This window comes from Ochotona princeps, chromosome 5 (assembly GCF_030435755.1).
Source record: "Ochotona princeps isolate mOchPri1 chromosome 5, mOchPri1.hap1, whole genome shotgun sequence".
NCBI lineage: Eukaryota > Metazoa > Chordata > Mammalia > Lagomorpha > Ochotonidae > Ochotona > Ochotona princeps.
In genome coordinates, this window is record NC_080836.1 from 84135270 (window position 1) to 84153076 (window position 17807).

The 17807-nt window shown below is 40.6% G+C and overlaps 1 protein-coding gene across 5 annotated transcripts in view; it reads right to left on the reverse strand.

Moving 5' to 3' along the window:
- LANCL1 (LanC like glutathione S-transferase 1) overlaps positions 1-16294 on the reverse strand; it is a 32559-nt gene extending 16265 nt beyond the window's left edge. Inside the window, exons 1-3 of one of the 5 annotated variants that reach the window (XM_058664949.1) lie at positions 16241-16294; positions 15094-15190; positions 11964-12081 (exon numbers count right to left, since the gene is read on the reverse strand). In XM_058664949.1, coding sequence (XP_058520932.1) covers positions 11964-12081; positions 15094-15190; positions 16241-16260 — 235 coding nt within the window. In that variant the 5' untranslated portion in view covers positions 16261-16294. Of the gene's footprint in view, positions 1-11963; positions 12082-15093; positions 15191-15392; positions 15576-16240 lie in introns of those variants that run through there. The other 4 variants (XM_058664951.1, XM_058664953.1, XM_058664950.1 and 1 more) reach the window with 4 other exon arrangements.
- Positions 16295-17807: the final 1513 nt, after the last annotated feature.

Sequence of the window (17807 nt, forward strand, 5' to 3'; positions counted from 1 at the left end):
AATCTTATTAGTTTTGTTTTCGGGGGTGTGAAAATGTAGTTAGCGTAACTGAATCTCCTACTCCAGTATCCTTTCAGGCAAGGATTGTAAGAAGGGTATTTGACATCTGAGAAAATGCATCCAATTCCTCCTCAGTTAAGTATAGCATAAAAGCTGCCAGTGACTTTGCTTGGAGCCTGACTTGACTTGCTTCCTGTGTGACTCCTGAAGTTGGCTGCCTTTCACTGAGGCATGGTCCGTGTATCACACCACTCAGTGGCTTTCCCCACAAGCCAGCTGGTCACAGAGCAGATTCAAAGCTGTGGGGAAGACAGTCGGCTTGCTTGCAGCATCTCCACAAACGCCTTTTCCCTCTCCCAGTACATTTTCCATCTCATTTACCATTTTTAGAAGACACAGAGCCTCTGTTTAAATCTAAATTAATAGAGCCAATCTCTTCATGGATTTCAATGCAGTTAAAAATGCAGTCTGCAAAATTACTTTTCACTGTACTGTGGACAATTTTAAATTTAGATAGTTTTCTCATTTTGCATGGGTAATCTCCAAAGCTTTGTGCTACAGACAATTCAATATCACATGTATAGTAAGGACGAATTTTCATTTCCTGCCAAAGTTAATAACCTTGTCTGCTTTTCAGAGTGGCTCAGTGTTAGTAATTCCACAAGTTCATGATCAGATGTATTAATGCTTACGGTCTGTAGACAAGTGTACAAAACCATGTATATGGGTAAGGAAAAAAATCTCCTTTTCACAAATGATCAATGTCAAGAGCTTCTTCCAGAATTAGATCCTTAAAAATCTTCATCTCCATCCAAATCACGCATTTGCTGGCAATCCATTTAAGCGGTTACCCTTTCACTCTGCCCTCCTATTCCCATTGCTGCTTGAACTCCCCTAATTAAGTTATGTAAGCACCAAAGGCAGATAATGACATGACTGAGATCTGAGAAAATAAAAAGTGATTAAATACAAGCTCAGTGATTGTCTTTCCTTTCAGACCTTTGTCTCTCATTACCAACAATTCCTCCTGGCCTCCAACATTTAACAAACTGTACTAAGGCTTGCAACTGTAAGGTTTGATAAAAAAAAAAAAAAAGGTCTTAGGAAAAACAGGTAATCATTTCTTAAGTCTCATATTATTTCACTTGGATTAAAAAAATGTTCTTTGATTATGTTTGTAGTTTGTGGGAATTCTCAACCTCAGGTTGCATTTCTCTCCTTCTTCTGGGACTTCTGTTTCTGCAAATAAAAAATTTCCTGGACATGCTTATTATAAATCAGGACAGTTGAAGACAACACTCTGAAGACGAAATGCCCAAGTCAAATATATGCCAAGCATCATCATTGGGGGAAACTATCTGTGGTCAAATGTCTTGGCCCAAATCCTTAAAATCCTCCAACAGTATACATACCTATGGCACCACCTTGGCAATACATTGAAGACTCAATGACAGCTGTCAAGGTGCAGAGTGAAGATAAACATTCAAGGGTTCTGCAGAGAAGACTCACCCAGTCATACTCTCACAGGCCTGGCCACAACCACTACCTGAAAAATCTCTTTTAAGTGCAATATTGACCAAAAATATGTACATCCTTCATGAAAAAGTCTCATAGTACTAAAAGCTTAATATGGAACACACTAATCTTCTCGTCCTACTATTCTGGGCCTTACAGAGGCAGCTACCGCCATTATTTTTTATCATTTTTCTCCAATCCTCTAAAGTTTTAATGCAATGATTACATATTATATCTGGATTTTTACTTTTTCAGACATTCTGACTTATATTCCACTCGGAAGATAAATATTTAATTCTTAGAAGCTCCCTAGTGATGAGCTGAGAAGCCACTAGAGACTGTGAGTGGGAAGCTCTGTGATGATGATGATGGTTGGTAAGGCCTCAAGATCAAAGCATCCCTGATTCCAGAGGACTGTAAAGCTGTCACAGCACTCACTGGATTGTGTTCTGGGACAAGAAAGAAATGTCTGTTCTAGGGCCTGGCGTGATTGCCTTGTGTCAAAATCCTTGCCTTGCCCATGCTGGGGCAAGAAAATTAAAAACAGAAATGTCTGTTGTATGAAAGCCACTGTTGTTTCAGATATATTGTTACACACTGGCAAGTATAATCCAAAAAAACATAGTTCTTTTCAAAGATAGGGAGGTAGGCAGAAAGTAGGTCATAAAGGGTTTCTCAGGCACACCAGCCATGTCTCAAATGTCCATTAGTCTGTGTGCCTAGTGGTTGCCTCAGTGGACAAACAAGCAACGTTTCTGTCTCTGCAAGATGTTGTTAGGCATGGATCTGCTCTGAAGACTAGGGAGAGATATTATTCTATATAAGAAATTCAAGATATTTGGTACTGCCTCACACTTCATCCTAGAAATTTCATGGTCCATAGCTGACAACTAATTTACCTGAAAGAAACACATATTGTGAGAATTAAATAAAACTAAGGTGATGGGCATCAGGCCTGCTGTCGGTAGGGAACCTCTAAACACAGAGTTCTTCTCCATTTCCTTCTATAGCTCTTCTTGTGGGAAGGGAGGGTAAACTGTTTAGGGGCTCTTCTAAGCCTGCAATTTCCTTACTCAGCTTTATCCCCAGTTGTGCTATAAATATAACCAGCTGTTAAGAAGTAATTAATACCAAGCCTTTGAATTTCTGAGGGATCATTAGTCCTATTCATCTTGACCAATCAAGACACTGCTGTGACTCACACGGGGATGATTAAGGAGCAAACTCCACAGATAGATGAACCCCTCAAAACACTTCCCTATAATTCTGCAATTCAGTGACTACCCCTCAGTACTTTGCATTTGATTCTACAACCAGTGTGAAGTGATATGAAAAGTGATTGACTTGCTATTTCTGCTCTGCAAAGTACTGGCTTGCAGGTCAAGGGCTTTAAAAATTTTAAAGATTCCCTTCATGTTCTATGGGAGGGACAACAATGTCCAATTTTACAACTTATAGAATCACCAGAGTGTTCCACTAATACCTAAAAATTTTGAAAGAACTTTCTAAAAGAAGGATGATGAGATATTCCATTCTAAGCTCAAGCTGTTCTCTAGTTGAAACTTTAAAAGCTCATCATCAATTACTACCTTTTCTTCTATTGAGATTCATGGAAATATAAGAAGTGAACATTTTCTCTGATTAACCCCACAAACTAGGACCACAGGCCTTAAAATAAAAAGCTTATTTATTTATTAAACAGAGAGACAGAGACCCTGAAAATCCTCCATTCCATTCATTCCACTGATTCACTCCCCAGATGGAAGTAATGGCAAAAACTGAACCAGACGGAAGCCAGGAACCAGAAGCTGCTTCTGGCAGGGACTAAATAACTGGGACATCTTTTACCGCTTTCCCATAGACTGGCAGGGAGCGAGATCAGAAATGGAGCAGCCAGGACAAACAAGCACCCAAATGGGATACTGGTATCTTAGGCAATTTACCTGCTATGCAACAATGCTGGCCCCAATCATGTGCTTTTCTGTAACAAACTGGTACTCTCTACCTTGTATTTTTGTAAATGTTTCTCAAGTTTCTGTGTGAATATTCAGGCATGTATATACTTCCCCTTCTTCAATGCAACCACAGCTGCTTTTGGACAGAACTCCCATTCCCAGATACTACTGTGCAAAGCACACTGTACAAAGCTTGCATGGAAACATCACCCAGCAACCAGGACATCTGCTCAGTCATCAGCTGAGAGCTGTGCATCATAAGCTACTGGTTTACAAATACTCCAGTTATTTTAATAAAGGCCCTGTGGGAAGGAAACCAGGCAGGACTCCAGTGCTTTAATTGAGGAATACTATCCCAAAAAAAGGACTGGAAAAGAAAGTAAAGCGGACAAATACTATGATGTGTCTTTTCCTCCTTATTTGCATAGCTGACTGTCCAACAGAAAGAAAGATTAAAAAGCAAAGTAAATGTGCAATGTACTTCCCTCCTCCTCCTATCAGGGCTCTGCTGTCTGCTACTTCATGGCAAAACAGGAAACTCTCTAGTCTTTTACTCAGATTTCCATAATAGGTAGTATATATATATGTGTGTATATATATATATATATATATATATATATATATATATATATATATATATTTAACACTATAATTGTTAAAAGCAGGGCTCAGGAGGTGCTCTCTGGGAGTCACGCCTGGCTTTGTCATATATTAGCTGTGTGGTATTAACCTACTTACTAAACCTGTCTGTGCTTGACCAACCTTAGCTGTAAAATGAAAACAATAGCTGCTCTAAAATAATCATGAGTCATTTAAAATCACTTAGAGCAGTTCCTGGCACATAGTGACAACCCAAATAAATGTCCAACACCATTACAGTGTGAACAGCAATGGCTATTAATGTCTCCAGCCCATCTTTGATATCTAATTGGGAAAGCATACAAAGAAACCTCCCTCTCCCTCTTCCCCCGCCCATGTCTTTTTCTTCTGTCTCATCTGTGGTTAAGAAAGTGTTTCTCACTCTCATTTGCTTTCTAATTTATCTCTACTTCCTTTCCATTTTCCCTGTGGCAGTGCACATCCTGGGTTGCCCAGATGCTTGACTTTAGGGAGGCAAGTTCAAATCAGTGGGCAAGAAGGAGGAAGCCAACTTCACACCCAGGTCTAGACAATATCCTCTTTATCCAGTTCTGCCATGCCTACAGCAGATGTTTAGAACACTGTCTATTAATTTCTGAGTTCACTTTTCAGCTGGCTCACAAGCTGGAGAAGTTTGATTTTTAACTCACAGGCTAACAAACATGAAATAAGTTGAATTCACAGCCTACTCCATCCGGTTCTATCTAGTTTTGTTTAAGTTGTTGTTTTCAGTTTACATAGGTGGTTGCTAGAATAATAATGGCAAGTGCTTTCCATTCATTCATTCAACAACATTAAGTAAACAAGAAATGGACCTCGTGTTGTGCTAAGAGCTTAAGTTACTAGACTTCAGATGACAGACCTAGCCTTCCTGATGTTGGCCATAAACGTCAAATTATTTAGAGTTTTTTTCCCCTTCTATCATTCCATCTGATAGCTCCCTCTCATTCCTGTCATCCTGCTCTCAGTGCCTCACCCAAGGACTCTGGAAGCATCTAAATACTATACTTGCTTAGAAACTTGTATCTTAGTAATTTAAGAGAACTATGGTACAGCAACATCAATACTATATAACATGTAATCAGAAACAAAAGTAGGCAATGCTCTTGGCAAATTTCCCAATGCAGCAGTCACTATAAAGCACTCTAAAAAAAATTTATCTAGATCCATGGTTCTGATCCCTTCCACTTCAACAGCTCTGGCTGGGAAAACAGGTTCCTCTCACGATGGTGAAGGACATCTGGTCTGGGCTCAGATTAGACAATGAAAATGCTGGCTCTAAGGGAGAGCTACTCAGAAGGAGATCAAATTGCAAAGAGAAGACAGTGGCCAGATTGATTTCTCTCAAGCAAGTCTGACAGCAAGAGTAACTAAGACTCACATGCTAACGCTGCAGCTCCAAAGCCATACAAGTGGCAGATCAGAAGAAAAGCATCTTGAAACGGTATAATGACTTGCACTTAGAGTGCAAGTTAATATTACTCTAGAGATTATGCTGCATATCCTCTTATTTAAAATGTTATCTAATACTTGAAAAGAGGAAATATATGCCAATCTTAGCTTCATTAACTTTGTGGGGTGGTTACAGAAGATTGGGTCATGTCTTTCAGAATTAAAGCTTAGAGTCTTTTTTTTTCGCCCTAAGTGTGAGCTGATCATTATTTCCCCTAGGAATCATCATAGTTAAGAGTAGGAAAAAAATGAAATTAAATGAGGGCTAGCAGTTTCCCTCATTTATTCCTTAAAGGCACTAGTAAGATCAGCCATCCCATGGGTTTACTTAACTTTTCTGCTATGTTATCTGCAAAGGGAAGCAATCTATTCTAGTAAATGCTTATTTCTTACACAAGAACAGTTCATCTGCTCATTTAATCCATTATAATAACAGTTCCTTAGAAGTGTTTTGTGCTCTGCATTGTACAAAGCCCTTTAAAATCTTCTACCCACTGAAGCCTGTAGTTTCCCATGGAATAAGATCCTGACCAACCCAATAAAAGGCAATGGCTGTGGTCTCTTTTTGTGAGCCTTCAAGCATCTTGGGACCCACTGAGGATCACTTAGTGGCTGACTTTTGGACGTGCTCTCCAGTGGTCTGCCAGCTTGCCGTGTTCATGCACTCTATGCTGCCATGTATACAGTTGTATTCTAACAGTTATAATGGAGCATCTAAAAGAGAAAAATATTTCCCCTGTCATCTAAGCTGTGAGCACATACAGTTAAGAACTCCTGTAAATCTACCGGGTAGGGATTAAGGCTAAAACAAGTGCTTCCTGCTGGCAGGCGTCATACTTTCCTATCGTGATGCATTACGTTTCAAGGTAGTAAATCTTAGAAAGGAGGATTTTGGTGAAAAGAACTGAGGCTGTTCATTTAAATATTCCTTAATAACAGTAAGAGCTACCAACTGATTTCAGACTATTGATGATGATTCATTTGAGAAGATCCTCAACATGTCTTTTCAAATGCAAGCAATTATGAGCAAAAGCTTCTGTCTGGGGCCAGTTAATTTTCTATCTTGAAACCATGCTTGAATATATTAATACAGGATTAGGAAGGGAGAAAAGCACCCTGCAGAATTCATTTTTCTAGTTGTTTATGCCCATACATCTTTCCAGGGTTTATTTTATATGCAATGCTAAATAACTTTTCCCCATAGACCTTTATATAGTAATTACTCTTGCCTATCTAATAAGCTAAGCTCCATTTCCCTCTTTTTAAATTATTTTCATGCTTCATCAGGGACTATTCTAATTCTTAAAAAATAAAATGCTCAAATTTTACTAGTCATTAGCTATTTCTAAGAAGTTTGTAAAACATGAATATCATGTTGCCATTACTCAAACTATTCCATCTAACAGCTTATAACTAGATTTTTACTTATCAAATGTACACAATAAAATTTAACATACAATAAACATACACACACACAATCATAACTGTTGGGGTTGAAACCTCATTTGGTTGCTTACTAGCTTTATAACTTTAAAGGAAAAGTTCAGCCTACCGTCCTTACATTTCTCATTGTTGAAATGGAGATATGAACAGTATTTGTGCCATGGAGAGTTCTGAGGTTTATATTAGTGAATCAAGAAACACACAGGCCACATTGAAGTGCTCTGGCAGAAACTGTAGTTGTCACTGCTGACCTCAGTGTTTCCGTCAGTCCAGTGCCAGCTGTACATACATACACCATGACAAATGCACACGGTGCTTCAGCCCTTCGCGGGAACTCTTTCCTCTCCAAGATCGGCTGAGCAATTGAGGCAAGTGTGAGGGCAGGAATGAGGAGTATGAACTCCAGAAGCAGAGCTTTGTAGTTTTCTTAAAGACTTATTTATTTATCATATGACTATGGTGTTTAATATGGATTGATGCATAAGACAAGCAAATTAAAGGCTTTGTATAATCTTGCAACAGGAAACAAACCCAGCAGAAAGATGAGGCAGAGCATTTAAGCAAGCAGAGAAAATAGCAGTTTCATAATATTAAGTTCAGAATTCATTGAAGCCTGTCTCAGATTGGTTATACTTCACTCTAGAAAAAAATTATCCATGATTTGGCATTTATATAGTAGTCTTTCTTATGACAGGCTTTACGAAAAAAAAATCTAGATTACTCACTGAAATTAAGGGAAAATTAAAAAGCTGTTTTGAATCAAAAATTAGTCTCTCCCTGGAAAAAAAGAGTCGGCAAAATATTTGCTTAAAATGTCTTACACTGTTAAAAATCCTTCCAGAAGTGGGCAAAAGTTAGAGATCTTTTTTGCAGATGGAAAAATCGAGGCTCCTGGTCCACAGGGCTTGCTGAGAAGCAGCTGGGCTCTGAGCACTGGTGCTGCCAAGCGGGAGGCGCCTTTGTTCCCGCTAACTTCCCGACCCTGCCAAAACTGTGGACTAGCTCCTCTCACTGTTTTCATACAAGAAAAAAAGAAGGTATTGATTGTTTGAGAACAGGGAGTTGGAGCTGATCCCATTTCAAATCCTGGCCCCATATGAACCAGTGTTAGCTCTCAGAACAGACTGGAAAATGAAATTTGTAAAAGATAAGGTTCTAACTAATTGTAATACTCATGTATTTATCATACAAAGTATACAATGAATCATACATTAACTTTGCAAAAAAGCTTTCATTGTATGCTAACAAAAGCTCAGTAAGCATCAAGGTTGAAGTTAAAGACTACAATGTAACAAAAGCAACTAGTAAGTTATTTAAAAAAAAAAGCCTTAAATCTGATGAACAAAGTTAAAGTGATATAATCCCTATTTCCTAAAAAGTATCATGTTGAAAGACACGAGGCCCACCCAAAGCAACATGCAAATCTCAGTTTTGACAAACACCACCATGTACTTCACTGTACTGAGAATGCATTTTTGGTACTAATACTGTAGTCTGAGTAATAATACTTGGTAAGCTCTACAATAATGAGGGGAGAAAACAATAGTATTCATTTTTATGGCTTAGCTTAAACATAAGAGCTTTATTTTTTGTTATTTATTTTAAACTGACATGGTACTTTATATATTTATGGAGTATAATGTAATATTTCAATACATGTATGGTGATCAAAGTAGGACAATTAACATAACCTGCCATCCCAAACATGTAACTTTTACTTGGGTAGGGAACATTCAAAATCCTTTCTTCTAGTTATTTTGAAACAGACAATAACTTATTGTCCACTTAATCACCCTCCTATGCTATAAACATCAGAATCTATTCTTAACTAAGAGCAGTTTTGTCCCTGATACCAGTCTCCTAGCTCTCCTACCCTTTAGACTCTGGCAGGCCCTATTCTAAGATTTACTGGTAAGGAAATCAGCTTTTTTAGCTTCTACGTATATGAGTAAGATCAAATATTTATCTTTCAGTGCATGCCTGGCTTATTCATGTTACAAAAAATATTCTGTTTCATCCATGTTGCTAGAAATAACAGGTTTTAGTTTTTAAAAGGTAGAATGATACTCCTGTTTGCATATGTACATTGTCCGTTTTCTTTTTAAGATTTATTTTATTTTTTCTTATAAAGACAGATTTTTACAGAGAAGGAGAGAAAGAGAGTAAGATCTTCCATTTACTGTTCACTCCCCAAGTGGCCACAATGGCTGGAGCTGATCTGAAGCCAGGAGCCAGGAGCTTCTTCTGGGTCTTGCACCTGGGCATAGGGTGCCAAGACTTTGAACCATCCTCTTACTGCTTTCCCAGGCCACAAGCAGGGAGCCGCATGGGAAGGAGAGCTGCTGGGCACAAACCAGTGCCCCCATGGGATCCCGGCGCATGCAAAGTGAGGATTTAGGCACTGGGCCATCGTGCTAGAGCCACATGTACATTTTCTTTATCCAGTCATCTATCAGTGGACATCTAAATTGGTTCTATACGTTAGCTATTGTGTAGTACTGTAATAAACATGGAAAGGCAGGTACTTCCTTCATATTCTGCTTTCATGTCCTCTGAATATATAATTGCCTGTGGAAGAGCCAGATCATTTGGTTGTTCAATTTTCAGTTTTAGTTTGAGGCAACTACATACTGGTTTCCATAGTTACTATACTAATTTGTAATCTTACTATCAGTGGCTAACTGTACCTCTTAGTTGAATCCTTTCCAGCACTTGTTCATTTTTGTTTTTGAGATAAGAGTTACATTCACTGGGATAAGGTATCTCATTGCACTTTGTCATACATTTCCCTAATTAATGGTTTGACTTAATATGCCACTTAAGCATCTGTGTTTCTTCTTTTGAGATATGTTTACCTGAATCATATGCCCATTTTTGACTGGATCACTTTTCTTTTTTTTACTATTGAATATCTTTAGTTCTTTATATATTTTGTCAGTCCCTTGTTGGATGAACTTTGCAAATATTTTCTCCCATTCCACAAGTCAGCTCTTTACTCTTATTTCCTTTGCTGTGCAGAAGGAAACAAAATCTTGCTTGTCTATATCTGCTTTTATTTCCAGTGCTTTGCGGTTCTATTTTAAAGCCACTGCCTGTATTGATGTCCTGCAGTGTTTCCCTTATTTCTAGTAACTTCATGCTTTCAGATCTTAGATTTAAGTCTTTGGTTCCTTTTGAGTTGATTTGTACATGATCAGGGAAAGAAATCTAGTTTTAGTCTTCTTCATAGGAATGTCCCGTTTTCAGCTTTATGTTATTCAGACTAAACCCGGATACAGGCCCATATTTTACTTACTGGGACAGTAAAGGAGACAGAGGAGGCAGTCTTTTATTATTATTATTGCTAATGATATTTGGGGGGGATAGGAATAATGTGTTTGATTAGGAGACATTAGGAACTGTGCCTAGAAAACCATTAGCAATTTTATCTAGAGAATTTTTTGCTGAATAAGAAGACAATCAGCAAGTAAAGACTTTCCGGTTGCTTAGTCTGCCAATTTGCCTCAGACACTGGCCATTTGAAGTGCTTTCGGAAGCTCTGAGCAATGAGAATTATAGATACTTAATGAAAAAAAACTGAAGGATATTGGCAATCAAAGGAGATGATGCCAGAAACATTATGCAGCCAAAACTTCAGCAAATGGGACATTATTTTGAAGTTAAATTTGCTTTCTATTTCCAAAGAAATTAACTTTTAGTTTCTGATTTAGTGCAAGTGAGGCAGATTTGACTGATGGCTATGTTTAACACTCTCAAATTAATTCAGTGGTCGGTCCTGTGGTGCAGCATCTAAGTATCAGGGCACTATTTCAAGATACTGCTGTTCTGCTTCTAATCTAGCTTCCTGCAGATGTGCCTGGAAAGGAAGCTGAAGATGGTCCAAGTACATGGACCTTCACTATTCATATGAGAACCCGGATGGAGTTCCTGGCTCTTATCTTCAGCCTGGTCCTGTACCAGTACCAGCCCCAGCTGTCATGGCCATTTGGAAACTAAACCAGCAAATAGTCTCTCCCTTTTTCTCTGTTGCTCTGCCTTTATTTTTTTTTTAAACATATATTTTTATTGCATTTCATTTTTTTAAAAAATTAATTACATTGCATTATGTGATACATTTTTTTATGCACTGGGATTTCCCCTGCCCCTCCCCACACCCTCCCCCCCCCCCCCCCCCAGTGGATTGCTCCACCTTGTTGCATTTCCACAGTTCAAATTCAGTTGACATTCTTTCATTGGAGGTATTTACCAAGCATAAAGTCCAGCATCTTATTGTCCTGGTAAGTTCAATGGTTTCTTGGTGAGATCATCTCTGGTTTGAAGGTAGAGCCGGCAGAGTATCATCCCAATCAATTAAAAGCCCCAACATAATATTTACTCTGCCTTTCAAATAAAAACTTCTTCAAGATGATAAAGCTGCATCTTTGTCTGTACATCAGCAACTGCCCTTCTTTAACTTGCCGCCTTTTGTTACTCTCTCTCACTTGACATCCACGTACTGTTTCCTCCCTAATCTTCACGATCAAATGCAAACCAATCCTCAGGAAGGACTCAATCATTGGGACTAACACTTTATCCTTTTCCCTGTATAGTTCCCTGTTGTGCGGCAATTGTTTTCAACACTCTGGACATGTTTCCTTAGATAAATTCTCTTTACCTCTGTTTCAGGCACTGTGTTCTGGAGTTCTTCCTTACTCTTATTGAAATTTTAGCTCCAAATTAACTATGTAATGATGAAAACCGATTTTCCACCCCCAAATACAGAAGGCATCCAAACATCTTGCATGAAGATGAAATATATGCTTACCATGCCCTAAATTCTGGGCTCAGTTAAAAATCTCCAAGCAGTGACGCCCAGGAAGCATTTAAGGGCACACCATCGAGACAGACAGCTCGCCAAAGGGCAAGCTACCTGCCCACACAATGCTCACTTCCACTCACTGTCCGCTCTGCTCTTCCTACCTGCCCAGCCAGTGTAAGCAGTGCCATCGCGAGGGTCTGCTGACTTTAGGCCTCTCTCCATTTGCTGAAGTAGTTCTCGAATCTTATTGGTCAGGCGTTGGGAGAACTCGGGCATCAGCTACAGGTATTAAGACAAAACAAGCATCAAAAACACACAGGCTACTCAACTTCCTGGACTAAACCCAAATGGACAGTATTTCATTTCCAGTTGGGCCACATTTTTCTGTCTGCCTGACACTACTTATTATCTATTCTTAAACAACTATAGCATATTAACAAAGGTTAAGCATACTACGTTTTTCTACTGAAGAAATATTACTTTAACTTAAATGTTTTGTAATTGTAAATACTAAAATAGATTGCCAATAATAAATTGGATCATGACATTTTCTCACCTAATAAAAGATATTATTTAAACCATTATTTCTTGGTAAACACAAATCAGAAGATGTTGCGATTTTCAAGCCATTAGATTTTTAGTATTCAAGCAGTAACAATCTCAATTCTCCCTGGAAGCACTCTGTTTTAATGAGTATCTAAAAAACAAACAAAAAGGAAAAAAACCCTAGAAGTGGCATTAAAAAAACAAACCCACTCAAATCCCATATGTGTGCTTGCATTAGGAACCTCAGACAGAAAAAGTTCATCCAGCTGGGCATCAGAACACATGTCCAGCACAGTGTCTGGACAAAGTAGGGCGGTTGGCACTGTGAAATGAATGAGCCTGACAGCAGTGCTCCCTGCCACCAGCGGAGGGACCTTGCTCAACTCAAGGCTTCTTTATAATTCAACTGTATTCATCAAATTGGGATAAGCCCTGTGACCACCTATTTCAAAAGGTGCTTTGAGGAATAAATGAGATGGTATGTAACAAGTGTGTCTGAATTAGTGATGTTAATGTTAACATTTTCAGTATTCTTTAGCAGCCCACGAGTCTATGCCAATAGTTGGCTATGAAGTGAAAGTACAGTAAGGTTGTGGGGCTACGGGCTTGCCCTCCAGTGTTGGGCAGGCGGATTAAGTAAAGAATCTATCTTAAAGATCACTGCAATGCATCCCTCAATCACGATGGGAACTTATGCTATGATTCTCATACTGAGATTTCACAAAGCAGTAAAAATTTTAAGCCTACCATTACAGGAGACCAAGTACTGTGTTTCATGATACACTAATATCATTGCAGGATTGTAGAAACAAATTTAGTCACTCTACTTTAGCATCAAAGCTTATTTTTAAAAAGGACTATATTAACACTGAAAGGGGTGAGAAGACAGTATCTGAATAATATTTTAAGGTGAGGACCATCCAGATAAGGCGAATCAGGCATTCTACCAGATCTGCATTATTTATTCTGAAACACCGCTAGCATCCCTTATTTCACACTCTGAAGAAGAAACCGCATGGTTTGACAAGGACAGTCCCATGATTTAACAATTGATGTCCAAAGGTTAAGATTTCCATAAGGCACAATAATATAGTGTACGTTTCAGTATTAATATAAGAGGACTGTAATTCCCAGTGCAGGAGAAGAGCGCATCTTCTGCACACAGACTTTGCATCTTTATTACCTTGCTTGGTCTGACTGCGAGAGACCAAGGAGGAGACAGCCCCAGCCCACGGAGGACATTCCTTTCCATCTGGCACATACTACATCTAAGAAAGTGCCCTGTCCCCAAGGAACACTGACAGCTCGTGGCAGATTACTGAATTACTCAAACTCTAGCAGGAGCGTGAGGTGTCTCTCAAAGACCCCTTTTCTCTGATAAATGCCAGAAAACAGACTAGTTCCTCACTGAAACCTCTGGGTTAACATATGAAGGAGGACAGCTCTCAAAGGTCTGACCTTTCATGTTCAGTATTAGACAATTTTACAGTTGGTGTGCTGGTTTGTTTCTGGAACCTCTCTAAAAACTCTTTCAGGTAATAAATCAGTTACAATTTGGGGGGTTGGCTTAAACCTAACAGTATCTTGTTCTCCCCAAGAATGAATGAGTTACACTTATAAAGAGTTAACTTCTGAGTCTGTTCTCTTGAAGGCCTGCACTGTCAGGACACACCCTCAAGTATTCTCTCTGCCAAGTGAACATGATGCGGCGTGTCTGCTTCCTACAGAACAAGACATATCTTCATGGTCAGGATTTGCAGCAGCAGCAGGTGCGAGACAGACCCAACATGGCGAAAGGGGAGCCACTGGGCCTGAAGATAACTTATCCTTAGTTTTGTCTGGATGGCTTACTGATGGCCTAAATTAGACCGTCTTCATTCCATGTACATTTTGGCAGACATCTACCCCCCTCCCTGCACTGTTGGCCTATGTTAACCTATAATGCCAGTGTCTTGAGGGAAGAAGCAACAGGCCACATAAGCTGAAAAGTATGAAACCTATAAGACCATCATGTCACACGTCAAACGCTTTCTGTATAAGTTTTGAAGACATAAACTAGTAAAAAAAAAAAAAAAAACCAAAAAACTTTAAAGTATCTCAATCACTCTGTCCTCCCTCGATTATTTGCCGGTCAGGTGGAGAAAACACAGACCCGTGGCATCTCACAGGCACATTCTCCAGGCGCTGGAAAGTCCTAGCAGATTCTCTCACCCCAAACCGTGAGGACATTCTCTAAAGAATGGCAACGGCATGAAGAATTACACACCGGGCGGTCTCCTAAATTTCCGTAAGCGCTGGTGGTTTAAGATGTACTGTGCAACATGCCCCAGGTCTTTCTCATCGTCACCTGGTACTTACTTGTTCGTGCAGCGTCTTAAAGGAATAACATGGCACGTGTGCAGACCTGCACGACCGCTCACCTTCTTAATGAAGCACCCCAAGATAGGCCACAAATGCAGATTGTCCGGCCGAAGGCCCATCTGCCCATTTTTAAAAGCTATCAACGACTGAAGTTATTCTCCAGTTGTTCATATTAGCAACGACTTCATTCAGATATTCATGTGACAGCTCAAACTGAACATCTGAACATGCACTTCACAGGCTAAACTGATTTTTACGTATTTCTTCTTAAATCTTAGGTTTAAGAATGGAATGCGAATTCCACCAGGCAAAACCGAGCTCCTTTCCGGAGCCCCAGGGGGCGGCGGGGAGGCAAGTCGCAAGTAGAGCTCCTCCGAAACTCACCCTCCCAGCAGAATCAAAGTAGCCTTCGGCCAGGGATTTGTTATAATCGGCATAGGGATTCGGGAAGGCCCTTTGCGCCATGTCGCCGCAAGCCAGCCTGCAGAACAGGGGAAAGAGAGAGCCTAGGTTGACACGGGGGGCCCCGGCCGGGCGGCGCGGGCGGCAGGTGCTGAGCCGGCAGCCCCCCGACTGCGGGGCCGCCGGGCGGAAGGGCCGGCTCTCCGGGACCCGGGCCCGCGGCGGCCCGCTCGCGAAGGCGCGGCAGCTTCGCCAAGGTCCTGCCAGGGCTCGGCACGCACCCGGATGGACGGACCCCGTGTTGCACTCACGTTCCCACGCGCGCGCCTTTAAGGGAGAGCGGCTCCCGCGGCCTGACGCCCTCCTCCGCCAGGCCCGGCGCGTCCCCGAGGCCGCGCTCCCACCGCCTACTTCCTGCCGGCCGGACCAATCAGAGCCTTCGGTGCTGCAGAGGCCCGCCCCCTCCTGCCAGTTTGTTAAAGGAACAGCACTGTGATGCTAACATTCCAAGGTGTAATAAATGAAGGGTGGTAAACGTGAGGATGTATCTTAAACTTAGTCTCCGAAGGCAGAGAAACTTGTGAGAACCCGTCTTAGGATGATGTGCACACACATCCAATATTTCCTACCCCTCTTTCATTTCAAAAAAGACAGTTCAACCCCAAATTCATGAAAAATTAGCAATGTTTTATCTAGAGAAGAAAAGGAAACTTTAGAAGATGCGAGCATGCTTGTATTTCATCTGCTCGGACTAAAGTTGGGAAGATAGTATCTTTCCAGGGCCCTTCCAACATTTTTCTTTCGAAAATACAGCAAAAAAGAAAACACCACCTGCCTTTTCATTAACAACAAAAGCCAGGGTACTTGGAAGAGAGGGACGAGTCCTTCGGGGATAATTTATACTCAGAGGCAGTCACGGGAAGATGTGAATGCCCAAGGGACAATGTGCCTAATGACAGTTGTTAAAAAAAATTGAGGGAAAATACATAAAAACACGAGACACAGCTCTTAGGAAATCTAATCCATTCCTTAGTCTAAATAGAACTACCATACCAATGCAGACCGCTTTCAATATGTAAAAGTAGTCATGATTTGAAGAAGTTTTCTTTCATTTGAATTTCATTCCCACCTGGCACACATTAGGCCCATTCTCTTTGTTCTGGCTGTGTTGGAGCTCAGGTGCAAAGTGACTCTGGGAGAATCGTGACCACCATCAAGTCTCTCCCATCGTGGACCAGGTTTGTCCCTCTGTGGCTGCCATCCTGAACTCTGCCCTGGGCCCCTTGACCCCCACCCCACCCAGCTCCAGTTGGGTTCCTTTTGAATATTGCCCCCCCCCCCCCCCCGGAAAGTTGTTACTGCTTCCTTTTCTTTGTCACAGTTTGAAAAATTCAGTGGAGGTCTTTAGAGAATCTTAAGTTGGATTTCTTTCATTTTTAAAAATAGGTGTTTGGAAGAGCAATTCGTATTTTAAAAAGCCTCCAAGCAGCAACCTTCTAACACCAGGAAATTGTGCTGGGGGAGATAGAGGGAACGTGAGGAAAGAGGGACGGAAAGTACATCTTGCTGAGCTTGAAGGGCAGTCTTGCCAACACTGCATGGATAATGGGATGAGGTAATAAAGGGGTTGCCAGCCCTAGCTCTGTTGCCGTTTGGAAGAGAGTGCTGTTGTTCTAGAAGCATGCTGTTCATTCTAGTATATTTAGTGATGTCCTTAGCCTCTCTCTACCTTTATAGAAGCCAATAGTAGCCCAACTCCTCAAGTGGTGACAACTCTCAGAGCTTCTAGACATTGCCATGTCTTCCTTAGGAGGTGAAAGGAACAAGATTAATTAGCATGCAGAGAAAAGTTCCCACTAAAGAGGGAGTTCAGGGGTGCTTGAGGGTGAGCTGTCCTCAGTGAGGAAGTCCATTATCTTGGATCTGTAGGCTTAGGGGTGGTGTCTGGACTGCAAATTGGGTATTCGTATGTGTGGCGTTTGTGCCAAGGTTTGAGGACCACTCATTTCCTTGCCCTGTTTTGGAAATCTCAGGAGTGTCATGGCATTATGTCTGAGGGGAGCATGAGTGTCAGCCACATAATTTTATTTCAATGATATCATTACATAAAAGTCATCACGTGGACACAGTTATGTTGGCGGCTCTATTAGTTATTTTTGCCTGGCGTCATCTCTAAGTGGAGGCTTCCTGAAAACCATGATTTTCCACTGCATGAAAAGTGTGGGGCAGGTGAGAGATGTTTGAGTAGGGATACTGGAAGTTCCTGGCAACCTTGTCTCCTTGCCTGCACAACATGTCTGCGCATGTATGAAGTGTTCCTTAATTTATAAAGCTTTTTTTATGTGAGATGCTATGAAATAATTACCATATTATTGTCTTTAAAAGAAGGTAGTCACTTCTAGAAATCGGGGAAGATTTAAACAAAAAGCATGTCCTCTGAGGGTTCTTTTGTTAAGCCCTCAATTCCAAATAATGTAATATTAGGATAAAAGCTAAATTATAATTACTAAAGGACCAACAAATGTAACTGCTGAAATAGCAGGCAGATATTTCTCCTGGTCAGATGACTTTTGCTCCATATGGCCATTTAAGTGTGCGGATTCCTTCTGTGTTTTGAGGTTCTCTTCAGTGTTTCTCTACTTGAGGACAAGGTGTATGCTGGTACAAGACATGTGTATACTTCAGGCCATGAGAAG